Below are 18990 nucleotides of genomic sequence, written 5' to 3' on the forward strand. Positions count from 1 at the left end.
AAACAATGTGACATTATACAGATAAGGTTAATAACTAGGAAAATATTGTATATCACATCACATTATTATAACGAGGTGACCGTGACTCCTTCTATACAATAGTGTGACATTATACAGATATATAATTATTATATAACACGATATTATATATTAAAATATATACATAATAAAAATATATAAACATTGATATATAATATAATTATATCACGTTATTATAATGAGGTGTCAGTGACTCATTTTATATAATAACATGATATTATATATTAAAATATATACACAATAAAAATATACAAACAGTAATATATAATATAATCATATTATTTTATTATAATGAGATGTCAGCGACTTTTTTTATATAATAATATGATATTATATTTTAAAATATATACACAGTAAATATATATAAACAGTAAAAAAAAATATTCTTATTTGTTGAATATTCTTACCATTTCCTTGTGTTTTGGAGCTTGGAAAATTATGGAGAACCTTAGAGTGATCGTGTCTTTTCTTGTGTTTTGGAGCTTGAAAAATTATGGAGAACCTTAGAGTGATCGTGCTGATAACGTGTTGTAAAAAAGTAAAAATTTACGGTTAAAAATAAAAATCTTAAAATATATCAAATTTCACACTTTATAAAAAAAAATTCACTCAATTGAGTCATTCTTCATAAATGAAGAGATCTATTTACATAACTGCAAATTGCTCAAAAATCATCAATGCAAACATGTTTTGCTCTGCACTCCCTAGCCACTTTTTTGTACCATAATTTTTGTTAATTTGTACCACATCTTGTATGGTTTTGTACCACATATTGTATTGTTTTGTACCACATTTTATGACTAGGGACCCCAAAGCAAAATATGTTTGCATATGAGGATTTTTGAGCAAATTGTCATTTATATAACCTTATTTGAGAAGAGTCTAAAAATACATATTTAATAATTTTACTATTTAATTTGACTTTTACTACACATGTTAATCATCACATACTTATTTTCAATATTTTCAGCTCTTATTTTAAACAATTTCAACATATTTGTTTGTTTTTTTCTCAAAGCCTGAATATCAATTATTTTCAAAAAATGATTGTACTTTTGAATCATATTCGAGATACCATCGTCATCATTCAAAATCACATGCATTTTTTTCGTGAAAATCTACGTTTTTTTTAAAAAAAAAAATTGCTTATAAATCCTCAATTAAGGATATAAAGTACAAAAAATGCTTATTATTTTTTAAAAAAATGTATTTTTACCGTTTTTAGTGTGTTTGGATTGATCTTGTAAAAAATTTAAAAACACATAATTAAACTAAATAAGTGTTTTTCCTAAAATCCAAATTTATAGTTTTTCAATCTTGTTCAAATACCTGAATTTTTTTTAAAAAATATATGTTTACATATTTATCTAACAGTAAAATTATTACAATTTTTACTAAAAAACTTTCAAAATAAAATCTCGTTATTTAATAGTTAATTCTTATAATTAAATCAATAAAAATGACTATTATATTATATATTTGTCAAATATAAAACTAGTCTGTATATTATATTCACGCGCGCCAAAAATTGTTCGATCGGCGCAAAAAATTCAAACCTTTTTGCCAAGTACGCTACTAGAATACCTCTGCCAGCGTGGCGATCCGAGTCTCGTTACATCAACCAATGGGATTCCATTATTCTGCTTTCCCCTCTTGTATATTTAAATCCCTTGTATCGCCAACAAATCCACCGCTTCGAATTTCTTCGCCTCCGAATCAGAACACAATTGTTGGGAAGTTTTAGGGTTCCTGAATCCGATGAGTTCTACGGCAGCAGCCACCAGCAAGGGCGGCCGGGGCAAGCCCAAGGCCTCCAAGTCCGTCTCCCGTTCATCGAAAGCCGGGCTCCAGTTCCCCGTCGGCAGAATCGCTAGGTTTCTCAAGGCTGGGAAGTACGCCGAGCGTGTCGGCGCCGGTGCTCCCGTTTATCTCTCCGCCGTGCTCGAATACCTAGCTGCTGAGGTAGCGATTTTGATTTCTATTCAATTTTTATAATTCATTTTGGTATTTGAGTTTGGTTTGTAGATCGATTGACGGATTTTGGTTTTCCTTTCGGTCTAGGTTTTGGAACTTGCGGGGAATGCAGCGAGGGACAACAAGAAGAATAGGATTGTTCCGAGGCACATACAATTGGCTGTCAGAAATGACGAGGAATTGAGCAAGCTTCTGGGGAGTGTGACCATTGCCAACGGCGGTGTTTTGCCCAATATTCATCAGAATCTCTTGCCGAAGAAGGCTGGAGGACGAGACAAAGAGATTGGGTCGGCGTCTCAAGAATTTTAGGGCTTTTTTTTTTTTTTTTGCGCATTAGGGTGTTTAAGAGTGGGATATACATTTCTTTATGTAATCTGGATCCATGGTTTTGTCTGTGAAATTGGGTCCATGCAGGGCCTCAACTTTTGTTTTGTTTTAATATAATGTTAATGCTATTCTGGGTATATGTGTCAATTTACTTTTGAATGGGATTTGTTGAAACTGGGTATCTGTTAATTTGCTTTTAAATTGAATTGGATTTGTTGAAAATATTTGTTTGATCTACCTTTCGTTGTGTGATTGTGAAGTTGGATGTTGGATGCCAGTATAAAATCTTTCAAATTGTAAGATAACTTGTTTTGAGTTATATAATTCAAATTTAAGATTTTTGATCGGAAAGTTTGTATTTTTTTCCAAGATTTAACCATGTTCGTATGAATTTTGTATAGCATTTGTGAAACTTGTTGATGGATGATGCCATGACATCTATTTTTGTCAAATTTAGTAGCCATTTGTTGCTGCTGCGTGGAACTATCCACTATTGTGCCGATACCGCATGAAATGGTTGTTTGAAATGTCCCATACATTGATGTGAAGACATACAGAAAACGAAGCTATTTTCAGTGAGATGATGATTTATGTTATTTGTGCATTGTAAGGGCTTGTGATTGTAATTTTTTACAACAAAACTGCTCAATTAGAACGAGATGATTTTGACTAATATGTAGTTAAATTCTGCATATTAGGAGTGTGAACTTGATATTCTGTTTACAAATCTAACGATTCAGAAATGTTTTACTTGGAACTTCAGTTAAAGTTTGCATCTTGAAAAAACATAACTGGTAGAATAACATGACAGAAAAGCACAGAGAAAACCAGTTAGTAAGGGTGGTGTGTGCGTAAGCAAGAGAAGCATTGTTACCAAAGAGGAACATATGTGGCTCATGAAAAGCTTCGATTGGAAATAGAGTCAGATGGACGGACACACATTGATAGGCTATTTGAACGAGAAAGTTCATCATGTATGACATTGTTCCATTTGTTTCCATCCATTTCAGTGTTCAGATTCAGATTCTTCGGTGTGAATAGTGATGAGAGGCAGTCGAGGAATTATAGCACTTTTGCACCATCGTAGGTAGCTCGTGGACTCGTGGTGTTGTATAGTCTACCATGATATGAGAAATAAGAATGGGTGTGTGGGCGTGTAGGTGTGTAACAATATCGGACTAAATTAGAAATAAATATAGTAGAAACAAACTTTAACTTCTAAAGGGGATGTAGCTCAAATGGTAGAGCGCTCGCTTTGCATGCGAGAGGCACGGGGTTCGATCCCCCGCATCTCCAAAGATAGCATTTTTCCCTTTTTCATTTTTTAAAATTTCAATCAAATTTCATAGTGACGCAATTCCTAAAAGCGCGAGTCCAAGAATGCGACTTTTACATAATATAAATCTCGAGTGATTATGATACAGTGGGGGTGGAGTGGAGAGCTTCAGAGAAGTCTATCAATGGCGGTTCCTCTTTTCAATCTAACTCCCGACTTGATTGTTTCCAGACTCTGCTTAGGTTTCGTATCATCTCAAAAATTCTGACTTGTTGCTTCCAAGAATTGTTTATATCTTCGTTTTTGTGGTGCTGCTTCAGGGACGATGACTTTTGGTGAGCAGAACTCATTGCCGCAGTCTTTTCAACTTCTGGACAAAGCCTTTCATTCTGGGATCAATTTCTTTGATTCAGCCGAAATGTACCTCTGCTTTCAATATTTCCACATTCGCACCTTTCCTGTTCGTTTACTGTTTCAATTGCCTTTCCTTGTCCAAGGTATCCGGTTCCGCAGCGGGCAGAAACTCAGGGGAGAAGTGAGGAATATCTCGGCCGTTGGATTCGAACCCGGAAAATCCCTCGCCATCAAGTTGTACTCGCCACAAAGGTTTCGTAACCCAATTTGCTGTTGGACCTCACTTTGTTTGATCAAATAGCTAAATGATTAAGATTATATGTGAAGAAAAACTCTTGTGATTAAGCTCAAATTTTGGATTGTGGGCTTCGTTCAAATGCTGATTTGGCTTTTTCAATGGGATGGTGCAAAATTCTGTGCTGATATTATTGATAAAATAAAAGTAACCAAATTGGTATATATCACTGAGTTTTGCTGCCTGGACAAACTTTGCTAAATATTGAACTGTGTGGAGACAGGTTAGCGGCCCATCAGGACAAATGACTTGGATTCGAGATGGACCAGCAAGTCTTGATAACTGGAATATAACTGAAGCCATTGACGGCAGGTCTCCCCGGATTCATCCTTTCATTTTTATTCCACTCCATCGTTAAATTTTAACCAAAATTTTTCTTTCGTCACCTCTGTACTTTTTCGTGCTGGCTTCATCTTGCACTTGAATGTTTAATGTTGTTGCCTGACAAGATAACGTGCTTTTACAGTTTGACACGCTTACAAAGTGACTACATTGATTTGTATCAAATTCATTGGCCTGATCGGTTAGTATATTAGCTCTATTTTATACTGTGATCCAAATTAAGATATGCCATGCCTTAACATGGAGCTTCTTTTCCACAAGAAACACAAAACCAATTTACTTATCAATTTTGTTGTCGTTGACACGATTTTTTTTTTTCCAGCTATGTGCCAATGTTTGGAGAAATTGAGTACGATCCCACTAGAAATTTTTCTTCTGTTAGTATAGAGGAACAACTTACTGCCCTACAAAAAGCTGTTGATGCTGGTAAGGTTGGTGGTTATGTTACCGCAAACCTTTTTGAAGCCATGTTCTTTTTAATGGAGTTAACATGTCACTTGCAGATAAGATATGTTGGGCTTAGCAATGAAACACCTTACGGTCTCATGAAGTTCCTTCATGTTGCTGAACGTATTTCTATCCGTGTTAGAATAGTATCTTTGCAGGTATTGTATGATTCAATAGCAGTGAGGATTATTTTCTTTTTTCTTCACCATTACCCCCTCCTCTTTCTCATATTTGATTGTAACTGAACAATCTAGGACATTTTTGTTTTCAGAACAGTTATAATCTTCTTTGCCGCAATTTTGATTCAGGGTTGGCAGAATGCTGTAGCCATGAAAGGTGTGTTCGCACAATTTGATGACAATTTAATCATACAGTTCATCCAAATATTTCTTTAGCTTGAAATAATCCATTTCCTTCAGTTCATTATTCTTATAACAAAGTATATGCTGTATATAGCTTCATGGTATTGGTACCACAATTTTTCATCAATAGTTCATGTGTAATGAGATTTTATCTTGGGATTGATTTCCTTTTGATTTCATCAAATTTTTATTTTTGAACCTCATGTTTGACCTCTGCAGATTCAGTACTATTTCGATATGCCACAAGAAACAAACATAATATAGCCTTATCAGAGATGGGGCAGTATTTAAAATGGTTAGCAATTTTTTTGTGACTTATTCTTTAGGGTATGCTTACTGGCATACAGCCCTTTGGCTATGGGCATTCTGTCTGGGAAGTATCTCTCTCTTGATGGAGGTCCAGCTGAAGCTCGTCTGAATCTTTTCAGAGGTTTGTTTCCTACCTTTTTTGTGGGATTGTGTAACTGATAATTTTTTTTCTGATAAAATTGTGTCTCACTTAGGGAGGTATGCCGAAGGGGAGTCAAGATACAGCCTTTCACATTCTTCTGTACAAAAAGCTACCGATGTGAGTAAAATTTGACAGATTGCTTCCTCATTCACATGGAAAAACACGAGCTAAAAAATATTTCCGCATTCATGCTACAAATTTGGCTGGGATTTCACTTCGTTTTCTGTCCACTTTCAAAAAATAAGAATCATCAAGGGTGGGGTTTTCTACAATGGGCTTGCAATTTTCATTATATTTTTCGGCAAATACTAAATGTTCAATAAATATCAAAAGGGTCGAACAGGGATACTGCAGGAGTTTCCTACAGACTTCATTGTAGAGCAATCATTATTTTCCTTAAATAGTCTTTTAATAGCGTCTGCAAAGATTTCCACGAGTCCCTACTGATTGAAATCTCGGACTGTGTCGCAGCGGTATGTCAACATCGCCAAGAAATATGGCATTCATCCTGTCTCTCTAGCAATAGGTAAGTAATATTATTAGTATGACACTATGACATTTGTATGGCATTTTATATGGTTCTTATAATTATCTCATTACTTGTACACTTAACACAATAACATTTACTCATTGTACTTCTTCCACCATTATATGTTGGCTTTTCTTGAATATAAGAACTATCATTGGCAGATGAATTTGCATCCTTTTGAGTTCCACAGATCTTTAATGTTATAACCAAGTGTCCTTTTTACTCTGTAAACGGTCGACTTGTTTGTTAGATTTTGATGTTAATGCTTAAAAACATAGAAGAACAGTTACGAGAACACTAGGGTAAGTGAGGGTCCTGATGGTAAACCATCAGGAGAAAAGGTAAATATAGTTGATGGAGTGAAACGTCGGGGATCAATTTTTGGGGCTTGGAAGCAATGAAAGTTGGTGCAAATAAATTTTTATTATTTTGGAAGGCAATTAAAATTTTTGTAGAACTGAACGCATACCCATATTTTAAAAATAGTACAACTGTTAATAACGTGTGAATTTAATATTTTTAACACAAGTATTTCCAATTTTTTTGCTGTGCAACATGTCTAGAGACTTTTCCAATTTATGGTGGAGAAACTGTACTCCCCAATTAATTCGAATTGAGTAGTCGTGTCAATATGCATGCTATGCACATACTAGCAGCTTGTTTCCTATTTCATTATTTGTTGATAAATGATAATCTTGTCCTAGAATCGTTGTAGACTTGTATACGCCCACACTGAATTCTAACGTTTAAAGAATCAGTGCAGCCTTTGTTTTGCGGCACCCTCTCGTGGGCAGCGCTGTATTTGGTGCCACTAAGCTCTGGCAACTCGAAGAAGTACTCGACGGTTGCAAGGTGGATCTTATTCCAGAAATAGTTACCGAAATCAACAGGGTTCATTCGGCATTTCCAAATCCATGTCCATGAAAGACGTCTAATCTTTTTTGGACCATCAACCCCATTTTTCGGATTTCCCCCACTTCCATCATCCATTGTCACATGGCCACGAAACGAGGGGAGAAAGATCTCCGAATTTCATTTAATGAGCCAAGACGACGAGTTGTTGGTGGCCGAATGCAATTATGCAAAGCAGGAATTTAATGCCTAGAGTCATCTTGTGTTCAAGTTTTAACAATACAGCGTTACTGCCAATAAAAGCTCGCAGTTATTGAAGGGATAACGTTTTGGTTACCTACAATCAACCAACCAACCAATATATATATATATATATATATATATATATATATATATATGAAGTTGTAATGATTTTCTAGCTATACAATACCCATTGAATTGATGGGTTCCTACTAGTGTGTTCTAAAAAACGGCAGGCGAGTTCTGCCTGGTTTTTCTAAGCCTAAATATTTAACTTGTTATTTTTTGTATATATTTGTATTAGTGGAATTTAAACTCAAAATTTATGACATATTTCTCATTTACATCCGCTATAAATTGATATACAAACAAGTCAAATATTAATTTTTATTTTAAAAAATAAATTATGTATTAATCAAGGTGGTTATAATGAATATCGGTTCGTGTACCATGGTCGATTTATACGTCGCATGGTGCAAAATATGCATAGTCAGATTCAAATTGTTGAATTATCGTAAATATGGATAATACTTAATAGAAATGATATATAGTAAACGACATAAAATGTAATTTCTTGGAATAAGATTGAGTTTTGAACAATTGGGTAGTTTTGTTGACTTTTCTATGTAGGGACTTATGACCCAAGTTGTTTATTTGACATGATTGAATTTCTGCAGTCAAATTCTTATATACGACTTGTAGACTCTTGACCATTCATTCTTTTCCATGACTCAAAACAGAAGAATTAGGAAATGATATTGGAATAGATCTAGAATTATTTCATCACAAGTTCAATTAATTCTCAAATATGTAGCAGTATACAATTTAGCTTTTAAACCTTATTGACTAAAATCTCCATTTTAAAGAAAAAAAAATATGTTTATGTAATTTTTCGTAATTGTTTAACAAGACAGTCTCCCATCTTAATTAATTTAATATTTGACATTTTGGCCGTGGCCATCTGAGGTGAGGCCGTTGACTATGGAAATATATTTTTTAAAATTAGTTTAAATCAAAATGTAAGGAAATGAATCTAGTCATTTAATATTCTTGGTTCGAACTTCGAAGCACATTTTGATGAGAAATTATATTAGAGATATTTAATTGGATATAAGAAAAGAATTTTGAAATGAATGCAAAGTAAATTCATAAGCTATGAAAAAATCTTTGGTAAAAGTTTTGTAAAAAAGTATAAAGATTCTCAAAAAGTTGGGTCACATAATAACATTAATTAATTTATTCTTTAAGATATTATTTTATTATGTTCTAAAGAAAACGTAAAAATGTCCCCACAAATTTATTGTTGGCAAATTTAAATTTATAGATCCCGAAATATATATTTGAAAGATTTCTCACAGTCTTATCCCATTTATTTATTTATTTAAAATAGCGAAGTCATTAATATTTTTGAATTTTATTATCTAATTTTGAACAATTTATTTTTTAAATAAGATTTTAGGTTCCACAATTCATTGGTTGAGCTCATCGAAAAGTATATAAAACTCAAGAACTTATAACTTATTATAATTTTTTTGTATTTGATAATTGTTCAAAAAATATATAGATAAAGTGTTTACTTAAAATAAATTTAGTTTGCAAATAAAATAAAATAAAATATTTTACAAGGACAATGGTTAGGTAGTTCTTACGAGGAAATGATTCATAAATTCACCAGTGGATATTCAAACAACCGTTTCTTTTCTTTGTTCAATGTAGAAATCATCCCAAGGTAAAAAAACCTCTGAAAAATCCCATTTTCATTTCCATTCTGGCATCCACTTCTGGAGCAGAAGGCTCCACCAACAGCTGAATCCCACTCTGTATTTCTTGGAAGAATCATTTCTGAGTTGTTTGGTTCCTTTTTCTCAAGTTTTTTTTAGTGTTTTTCATCGAAATCTCTGCCAATTTGGAGAAATTAAGGTCCTTTACTTGCAAGCGTTGTTGGGATTTCGAGCAAATTTTCTGTGAGTGGTGGGTTTTTGAATGGGATCCAAGCCGTGGCTGCATCCGGCTCCCATCTACCGACCCTTAGAAACTTACTGGGAGAGTGATGAAGACGCGCCTGGGCCGCGTTGTGGACACACGCTCACCGCTGTAGCTGCCACCAAGACTCATGGCCCGCGCCTCATCCTATTCGGAGGCGCTACCGCCGTCGAGGACGGCAATGGAGGCGCCGCTGGCATCCGTAATTCTATTTCTCCCTTTTGTTTTTGTTTGGTTTCTGTTCACTATTTAGGCAGTGTTTGGGAGAGCACTTCTCAGCTTTTCTGAATTTTGGATTTGATGACTGTGGTCTTTTTCTGATCATTTGGGTTTTTTCAGGATTAGCTGGAGTGACGAATTCCATTCATTCTTATGATGTTCTTACAAGAAAATGGACAAGGCATTTCTTCGGTCTCACAAATTCTACTGTTTGCCACTTTGATTCGATTGGTGAATGCTGATTACTTTGCTTTTAATTTCTTGTTACCATGGTTGGAGCAGACTTCGGCCAGCCGGAGAACCGCCGTCGCCTAGGGCTGCACATGCAGCTGCTGCCGTAGGCACAATGGTTGTGTTTCAGGTAATTAGTGTGTTCTCAAAATGGAATAAAGATTTGGTTTTTGTTGTTTTTAAGCAAGATCAATTAGATGGATGAATGCTGCTTTCCCAGGGTGGGATAGGCCCCGCTGGGCATTCAACCGATGACCTATACGTGCTGGATATGGCTAATGACAAGTTCAAGTGGCATCGGTATGCTCCTAGAAATTGCATTTGCACATCCTTGTTTCTTTTGTGGTTTCTATGATTTTGCTTAGTTTCAGCTTGGCTGTGTCTTTTTTTCTTTTGGAGCTCAGGGTTGTAGTTCAAGGGCAAGGTCCAGGGCCTAGATATGGCCATGCCATGGACTTAGTTGCACAAAGATATCTTGTTTCTGTTAGTGGCAATGATGGTGAGAGTAATTCTTAGAGCTCTTTCTTTCTTTCTTTCTTTTCTTTTTTTTTTTTAAAAAAAATAATAACGAAATGCTTTTATTTACAAGTGGGAGGTACCATGTGAAGTACTGTTTTGAAATTAATTGCTACATTGGTAGAATGTCACGGCCAAAGAAAGGGAAGTCTTGTGTAAGTTGAAAGAGTCAATAGAAGTCTTGATCACATTTGTGGCGTATACGATGCCAGCTGTAATAACTGGATGTGTTATATTTGCATGAAGGTAGTTTATGTGCCATGGCTTTCAATTTACGGTGTGAAATGGTTGTTTCTTCCTTAAACATTTTAACTTTTCCCCAGCCGTATCCTTTTTTTTTAATTTTATAAAATGAAGTTCTATGTGGAACAATTTGTTTTGTATTTGGGTCTTTGTTGGAGAGATGGTTTGGTTAATTGTATTTAAACTGAATTCTATAAGTAAACAGTGCTAACTCCCAAATGGCCCTTTTGTACTGTTGCAATAGCTTGATTTCCATTTTATCATAGAATACTGGTTTGTGTTGGAAGTTTTCTTAGCTGATTGCAGTAGCTGCTTTTCTGCCTCATCAGTACGACCGTGGGACTAGTTTTTATATAAATTCATATTCAATGATATCGGTGCCTTGTACTTGGCCCTACTTGAGAGGAAACTAGTTTTCTGCAGGTAAAAGAGTGCTATCAGATGCTTGGGCTTTGGATACTGCACAGAAACCGTATGCATGGCAGAAGCTTAATCCAGAAGGTGACAAACCTTCTGCTAGAATGTGAGCAACATTAACCATTTTAATTAGGATTGTTAGTTTTTTCGAGAATTACTTCCCATATTCACCAAGCAGAAGCATGTTCCCCATAGGGAACTCTTTTCTTTGTCGTTGAACTTCGTTTGTAGATAATGTAATAAGTATTATAGGAAAAATTATTAACTTTTTTTGTCCGTCATATCTTCTATGTTGAGTTCTTTCATCTTTCGCATGCAAGATGGAATCATTCTTGTTCTATAATGATGGCAACTATCTCATCACTTATGAGAGGCTGTATGCTTGTATTCAAGCTAATGTGCTATCATACTAATTAGTCAAAGTCAGTTGTTTCTATACTCCCAGTTCGTTAGACGAAGTAGTCGTTTAATTTTGTTGAATCATGAATTTTTCTTCGTGCGGGTAATTTATCTTTCAGATAGGTTCAAGTGGTCTACAGACCAGCCTCACTGCCTCACTCCCTGCCCCAAAATTTATCTTTTTGCTTTGTCCTTGTGTTGATGCATCTTTTCTCCTTGTCAGTGTAAGAACTTGATCGCTGATGGTGGTTTAATGATATCCCACGAATCTTACTTTAAATAATTTGCACTCGAATGCTCGAGTGCCCTTGAGAAAAACTCCGTCATGAAATTCATTGCTTGGAAGTCCTGAAATTTTGGGTCCATCAAAATTTTTGTTTGTTCATTACACATTGACGAGAAACGCGTTGTCATTTTTGCAGGTATGCAACAGCTAGTGCCCGGTCTGATGGCATGCTTTTGCTTTGTGGTGGAAGAGACACTTCAGGAACGGTATGATTTAACCTTTCTCGTAGAGTTCAAATATTCAAATAAGGCCCGCATTTCATGTAGCCATTGATCTTGTTATACAAAAGGGACTCCGATTGAGCTGCTAGATTCTACAAAGTGAAATGTTTCTTGCCAGTGGATGTACTGATTTGTTTCCCTCCTTAATTTGTTTTGGACTTGATTTTTGAAGTTGAGGATAAGATGCTTACCATTTGTTTCTAAAGTTCATAGAAAGTGAAGGTAATGATGCAAAAGATGCCATGATACGGGATATTTATGTAATAGGTTAAATTTATAAAACCATCGTCAAGAAAATGACCAATTCTCACAAGAAGAACGTCCCCTAGAGCAGAAAATATTCATCACAGAACATCTTCCCTCTCCCATAGCATTGGCTAGCAAATACCATCATAAAATTCAATAACTCCCCTAAATACTACTCCTACCCCATTTTATTATGAACACGTACAAAAGAACTCACCCTATTTGGATCTAGCCCACTATTACCCCTAAAACATAGCCCACTATTACTCATAAGTCCATGCCCGTAACAATTTGCAATTAATTATTTGCCTCGCCTTTTTTCACACGCTTTGAACTATTTCAATTGGGGCCTATCTTTAGGGAATGTCTGGTTAATGAAATTATTTGACGCTCCCTTCTGTAGCCACTAGCTGATGCCTATGGATTACTCATGCATCGGAATGGCCAGTGGGAATGGACTCTTGCACCAGGAGTGTCACCTTCACCAAGATATCAGCATGCTGCTGTAAGTGGTAGATTCAAAGATGGATTCCTTCCCCAGATGTTGCCTTTAATTTGTTTTCTTATCATACCTGTTAAGTAGTTGTGTTTTCTACACTTGATTGTTTTTCTTTGCATCCAAGCGTATATATTTAAATTATGATGGGGTTTTTTGAATTATCTTGTTAGTATTTGTTTTTATTATTGTATTGCCTCTCTGTAAAATGAATCTGGGACGTGAATAATAATGAAAATTTATTGTCTTATATTGGGGTTGGGACTCTTGGGAGTCTCATTTCTCGTTGCTGTGTACTCTTAAAGAATTTCAGCGTTTGTCATCTATCAGGTTTTTGTAGGCGCGAGATTGCATGTGACTGGGGGTGCAATTAGGGGTGGGAGAGCAATTGAAGCTGAAGGAGCAATTTCAGGTAGCTTCTACAGTTGTTTACCGGTTCAATATTTTGTATTCATCAAAGAATTTTCTTCCCCTTTTTTGTCTTTTTTGGCCTCTTGATGTACCCTGCATTGGATGTGATGGATTATACTTACCTTTTGAAATCAATATTCAAATAACACATTTTATGTTGTTTTCCTTTTTAAGTACTGGATACTGCGGCAGGAGTTTGGCTGGACAGAAATGGACTGGTTACTTCACGTGGCAACAAAGGGCAAACCGATTCTGATCTCTTTTTGGAGCCTATGCGTCGATGTCGTCATGCGGCTGCATCCGTCGGTGTCCGGATTTATATTTTTGGGGGTTTAAAAGGAGGTAAAATATTCATTACCATGCATAATCCTATCTTGTTTTCACTCCTTTAGCTTCATCAAGCCCGCCCAATTTTGACAATAATATACACTTGGATGGTATAAAGTTCTCATTGGGAGTTAATTTTCGCCATGACCGTGTCGTAGATTGCAATACATCTCTCTGAGAGATGGTTTTTGAATTCTTAGCTTCTCAAAAAATAAAATAATATGAAAGTTCTATTGAGCAAGTGAAAGACATGAAGTAATGAGAACCAGACAAAGTAGCACATAATTATCCACATTCGTATCTCCTCTGGCATACAATTTAATGCGTGGAGTATGTGAATATAACTATATCCTCTGGCATAAAATTTCTGTTTCTGGCCGGACTTACCTAAATCCATTCACACTATTTAAGTTTAAGATCACACTTGTTATTTTCTGCACTCTTCCCATGATTTAATGTTAATGCTTGAGAAAATTCTCAATTTGTCGTGTCTGCTAGCATACTTTCTGAAACTACTACTTATGCCCTTGAAGAGCTCATGATGACTGAATTATTCATGTCTAGCATCAATCATCCATCATACATCAAATCATTTCTGATATCCAAAAGCAAGCCTTTTGGGAGCTATTGAGTATCTGTCTGCTTATATCGGTCTAACAACATTATAAACTGAATACTCATAAAACCTGTTCGCAAATTTGAATATTCTGTTTTCTAATTTTTGTTGCTGCTACTCTCAAGGTCTAAACTTTTTGTGTTGCAGATTTTTTGTTAGATGACTTTTTGGTCGCAGAAAACTCTCAGTTTCAATCTGACATCAATTCTCAAGTTTCACCATCAGAGAGAGACTTTGCAATTCCTAGTCCAAGAACAAACACTTCTAATATGACATCATATTCTCCTACGTCACCATCAGATGGAGGACTTGAAACATCCTTATCTGCTGGTGGTTTAAGGTATGATACCTAGGCTTCTGTTTACTTATGTGTGCTTCATTGGCCATCGCTATATAATGATGAAATCATTTTTTCCCATTCTAGTATGGATAAAAAATCAATGGATAAACTCACTGAGGCATCTGCTGCTGAAGCTGAGGTTGCTAATGCTGTTTGGCAAGCAGCCCAAGCAGCATCGGCCATCCCGGAAGAAACATCAGTCTCAGATGATAATTCACAAGCTGCTGAGACTATTTCTGAGGGTAGTGACACAGAGGCGGATGTTCGACTTCACCCCAGAGCGGTGGAATTCTACTCCTTTGAGTTTGTGTATAGAACTTTGTATTAACTCGGTCATTTAAGATACTTATGTCCATATTACAGGTTGTAGTTGCAAGAGAGACTGTGGGGAGCTTGGGGGGAATGGTTAGGCAGTTGTCGTTGGATCAGTTCGAAAATGAGAGCAGACGAATGATTCCATTGCATAATGATCTCTCAAATCCGACAAAGAAGTTTACAAGGCAGAGATCTCCTCAAGGCTTGCATAAGAAGGTAAGTTTTTGTATATATTTTGTGTATATAAAGACGAAAAGAGGGGGTACTGGAAATTGGAGACTGGCATTTGGTTGGTTATGTCATTCTCTTTTTTGTGTGCAGATCATATCAACTTTGCTCAGGCCTCGAAATTGGAAGCCTCCTACCAACAGAAAATTCTTTCTGGATTCCTATGAAATTGGTGAGCTTTGTTATGCTGCTGAGCAGATCTTCATGCATGAGCCGACAGTTCTTCAACTTAAAGCACCTATAAAATTGTTTGGCGATCTTCATGGACAGTTTGGTGATCTGATGCGGCTGTTTGATGAGTATGGATATCCTTCCACTGCAGGAGACATAACGTAAGTTTGTCCCATCTTGTGAAATACGCTTAAAGTGCATTTTGGGCCTGTGTTTTTTATAAATGGCTAAAAACCTCCATAAGAAAATATGAATATGGTTAAAGCACTCTGTAATTTTAAAAATATTGGCAAAAACATCCTAAATCATTGACGGATAGGGGGTTTTAAACGTGCTAATTCATGGATAGATGAGGGGTTTTTACACTATTTGTTTTTCTTAGGAGGTTTTTAGATAATCCTCAGACAGATTTCACAAGTTTCTCTGATGTCTGCAGCCATGGCTGCATCTAAGGGCTCCCACAATAAATGAGACATTTCTCCCAAATATTTGTGGGCCCAGCATGCGACATCATCTATGTCCAGCGGCCAGTTCTCTATTAATTTACCTTCTTCTTTGCCTACTCCCATGAGAACTTTCCATCAGCTCAGCTGATATACGATGTTGTTGCAGTACCGTCATAAATAATGCTTCACCAGGATTAGGGGTGCAAACGAATCGAATCGAGCCGAATAATGGTAAAATTTTAAGGTTCGAATTCGGCTCGATAAGAGTATATCGAGCTCGATTCGAAGTTCGATAATTTCAAATATTTGGGCTCGAACTCGGCTCGAAATGAAGTTCGAGTTCGAGTTCGGTTCGAAATATTCTAATCTATTCGTGAACTATTCGAATATTATGGTTCGAAAAGCTCGAAATATATATATTTATTATATAATTATATTATATTAATTAAATATTAAGGTTCGCGAACTATCGAACAAAGTAATTTCCGCTCGAGCTCGGCTCGAAAAAAAGTTCGAACATGTTCGAATTCGGCTCGAGTTCGATAAGATCGAATACGAATCAAATATTTATCGAGCGGGCTCGTAAAGCTCACGAATATGTTCACTTCATTTGCACCCCTAACCAGGATCATCCGGTGTTGTATGGCGATTTGTTGTGGCTTCAGGAATATTTTCTGTGTAGGATTGACTAGGATTTTCAGACATTTTGAAACAAGTGAAATGTTTAGTGTGAGATGGAAGAGAGTAGATATGGACACCCGCTGCACATGCTCACGCGCGCGCGCATTATTGCTGCAGGCGTGCAGCTTAAAAAAACAAATATAAATTATTATCTTTTTAGTGTAATGTCCGAAAACAAATTTGTGTCCGGACATTACACATAGGCAAGAAATGTTCTACCCACGGGTGAAAATTTCTTGTCGGGGACATTTGGTGGGAAATGTCCCACCAAATGTCCCTGATTGTGGGTGCCCTAATGGGAGGCAGAGTGATTTGAGAAATAAATGCTTGATGGTGAAGTTTTGAATTTTAGAACCCGATGAATTGTTATGAAGGCAGTTTGACTTCTAGTTTTGCATAGATAGTGCTTTTGTGTTGTTTCTCATTTAGCCATTATTTGGTTTTGCTTGTGAGTATGGGTTCTATTTTAAAGAACTTCTCATGAGCAAACCAAATGAGTGTGTTGATTTTTCATCCGTTCTTAGAGGTCAGCATATGCCAGTGGAATGTTTGTATATATATGTTGCAGACCTTTACAAGTTAAGGAAGATATGAACCTGGTTCTGTCTTTATGGGTTCAGTTAAAGTTCTTATGCTTGGCAAGCAAGTGTAACCATGAATTTCTTTTGTGGGTGGTACCTCAATTAGCCTTCAACATTCTCGTCTTCAGATCTGCATGAACGAGTGTTGTGTTTCACAAGTCTTTTGACCCTTGTTTTTCTCATTTCAGTTACATTGACTATTTATTTCTGGGAGACTATGTCGATCGAGGACAGCACAGCTTAGAGACCATCACTTTACTTCTTGCTCTCAAGGCTAGCTTCTTAACTAATAGAACATTGCTTTTTTTTTTTCCTTCTTTTTTAATATAGACATGGCTTTCTATTTGTGCTGATAGTCTTTTTGATTGTGGACCTCAGATTGAGTACCCAGAGAATGTTCACTTGATACGTGGGAACCATGAAGCTGCTGATATCAATGCACTTTTTGGTTTTCGCATTGAATGCATTGAAAGAATGGTATTGGTTATTTAAGTAGGCAGATATAGTTATCTTCTCAAATTTCCGGGTTCCTAATGCAGGCATTAACATTCGCGCAGGGAGAAAATGATGGTATCTGGGCTTGGGCGCGTTTTAATCAGTTATTTAATTACCTTCCACTTGCTGCATTAATAGAAAAGAAAATCATCTGCATGCACGGTGGCATCGGGAGGTCGATAAATTCTGTAGAACAGATAGAGAAACTAGAGAGGCCCATAACAATGGATGCTGGATCGATTGTGCTGATGGATTTGTTATGGTGTGTCATATGTGTACTTCTGCAAGTTGACTCATATCCAATGCCTTCTTATCCCCTTAATGTTTTTTATTCAGGTCCGACCCAACTGAAAATGATAGTGTGGAGGGTTTGAGACCAAATGCTAGAGGGCCTGGCCTTGTCACTTTCGGGGTATGCATATCTTGAACCATTTCACATTATTAGGATTGAGATGATGGTTTCTGCTCTCAGATACTTGAAAAACAAATTGAAATTTTGCATAAAATATTTTCAAAAGCAAATTGAATTTTTTCCACTCAATGGTTCTTCAATCATATAACAAGTTACTGGACGTGTAACTAAATATTGGTCAGATCCTCTCCGAGCTTTGCCAAAGTAAAATGATGAGATTCCATGCATACTCACAGCATTGTTGTTTCCCTTCAGCCCGATCGGGTGACAGATTTCTGTAAGAGGAACAAACTGCAACTAATCATAAGAGCTCATGAATGTGTTATGGATGGATTTGAACGATTCGCACAGGGGCAGTTGATCACTCTTTTTTCCGCTACCAACTATTGTGGTATGGTGCATTTCAGGACTCCACTCTATCCACTTTCTTTTACCTATTTGGATTCAAATCTAATCAAGTTAAAGCACCCTTACATGCATTAAAGGAACCGCAAACAATGCCGGGGCAATATTGGTTGTTGGCAGAGGTTTGGTCATCGTTCCAAAACTGATCCATCCCCTGCCGCCTCCGATCCAATCTCCAGAGACTTCTCCTGAACGTGTGAAAGAGGAAACCTGGATGCAGGTAATATTGTACTTATTTTTCTGGCTCATACTCTTGAGGCGGATTCAGGCATAACTACATGTAATAAGTTTCCCACCACAAAAAATCATTTCTTGCCTCGACTCATCTTCCCATCATTCTTGAACAATTCCTTTGAATAATTCTTATACCGAATATCGTGTCTTTGTTTGTATTGTAGGAGCTCAACATTCAAAGACCACCTACTCCTACAAGGGGTCGCCCTCAACCCAACCATGATCGAAGTTCACTTGCCTACATATGATATGGATTTTCATCTGATAGGTAGTGTGCAGGATAATTCACCTTATGGTCTTCACAAGGGTTATTTTAGGTGTACACAGGTCGGTGATCCACGATCGGAAATGATTGAAGAGTGTCATCACAAGTGAAGAAGATTGTTGGAATTTGTGTTAAACGTAGAAAATTTTAGAGCAATTTTTAGTTCTGGTTATAGAAAGATCGATTCATATAGTTGTATAGAGTTTGTTTGTGTACTAATATGATAAATTAGAAAAGATGAGTTACCATATGCTATTTAGGGAAATATGTTACATTAATGGCGTGCTTTGAAACCATAATCTTTTCCAGCCTTTCCAT

General features: G+C 36.3%; 3 protein-coding genes and 1 non-coding gene across 8 annotated transcripts; all 4 read left to right on the top strand.

The window, feature by feature from the left end:
* The first annotated feature begins 1729 nt into the window (after positions 1-1729).
* LOC140886459 (histone H2AX) lies at positions 1730-2469 on the top strand. Its single transcript, XM_073293039.1, has 2 exons — positions 1730-2001; positions 2101-2469. The coding sequence occupies exons 1-2, from the start codon at positions 1798-1800 to the stop codon at positions 2320-2322; spliced, it is 426 nt and encodes a 141-aa protein (XP_073149140.1). The 5' UTR covers positions 1730-1797; the 3' UTR covers positions 2323-2469.
* Positions 2470-3563: 1094 nt separating this feature from the next.
* TRNAA-UGC (transfer RNA alanine (anticodon UGC)) lies at positions 3564-3636 on the top strand. Its single transcript has one exon. It is a non-coding gene; the product is annotated as a tRNA-Ala (tRNA).
* Positions 3637-3780: 144 nt separating this feature from the next.
* LOC140875140 (uncharacterized) lies at positions 3781-7590 on the top strand. 2 transcript variants are annotated; one of them, XM_073278699.1, is made up of 12 exons: positions 3781-3858; positions 3937-4036; positions 4114-4222; positions 4489-4577; positions 4732-4788; positions 4930-5038; positions 5111-5212; positions 5326-5390; positions 5743-5846; positions 5920-5984; positions 6339-6393; positions 7155-7590. In XM_073278699.1, exons 1-12 carry the CDS (start codon positions 3801-3803, stop codon positions 7268-7270), a joined length of 1029 nt encoding a protein of 342 aa, XP_073134800.1. In that variant the 5' UTR covers positions 3781-3800; the 3' UTR covers positions 7271-7590. The 2 variants fall into 2 exon arrangements, with proteins under 2 accessions (XP_073134800.1, XP_073134799.1); XM_073278698.1 differs by having other exon boundaries at positions 7160-7590.
* Positions 7591-9155: 1565 nt separating this feature from the next.
* Positions 9156-18978, top strand: LOC140877934 (serine/threonine-protein phosphatase BSL1-like). 4 transcript variants are annotated; one of them, XM_073281549.1, is made up of 21 exons: positions 9156-9673; positions 9811-9871; positions 9973-10051; positions 10142-10221; positions 10293-10420; positions 11104-11203; positions 11919-11988; positions 12653-12754; positions 13076-13157; positions 13331-13498; positions 14247-14439; positions 14524-14722; positions 14803-14970; positions 15076-15314; positions 17050-17134; positions 17240-17338; positions 17419-17618; positions 17693-17768; positions 18024-18159; positions 18254-18393; positions 18572-18978. In XM_073281549.1, exons 1-21 carry the CDS (start codon positions 9472-9474, stop codon positions 18653-18655), a joined length of 2691 nt encoding a protein of 896 aa, XP_073137650.1. In that variant the 5' UTR covers positions 9156-9471; the 3' UTR covers positions 18656-18978. The 4 variants fall into 4 exon arrangements, with proteins under 4 accessions (XP_073137650.1, XP_073137688.1, XP_073137727.1 ...); XM_073281587.1 differs by having other exon boundaries at positions 10326-10420; XM_073281671.1 differs by lacking the exons at positions 9156-9673; positions 9811-9871; positions 9973-10051 and having other exon boundaries at positions 10168-10221; positions 10326-10420; positions 11094-11203.
* The last annotated feature ends 12 nt before the right edge of the window (positions 18979-18990 follow it).

Source organism: Henckelia pumila, chromosome 1, assembly GCF_033568475.1.
Source record: "Henckelia pumila isolate YLH828 chromosome 1, ASM3356847v2, whole genome shotgun sequence".
Lineage (NCBI taxonomy): Eukaryota > Viridiplantae > Streptophyta > Magnoliopsida > Lamiales > Gesneriaceae > Henckelia > Henckelia pumila.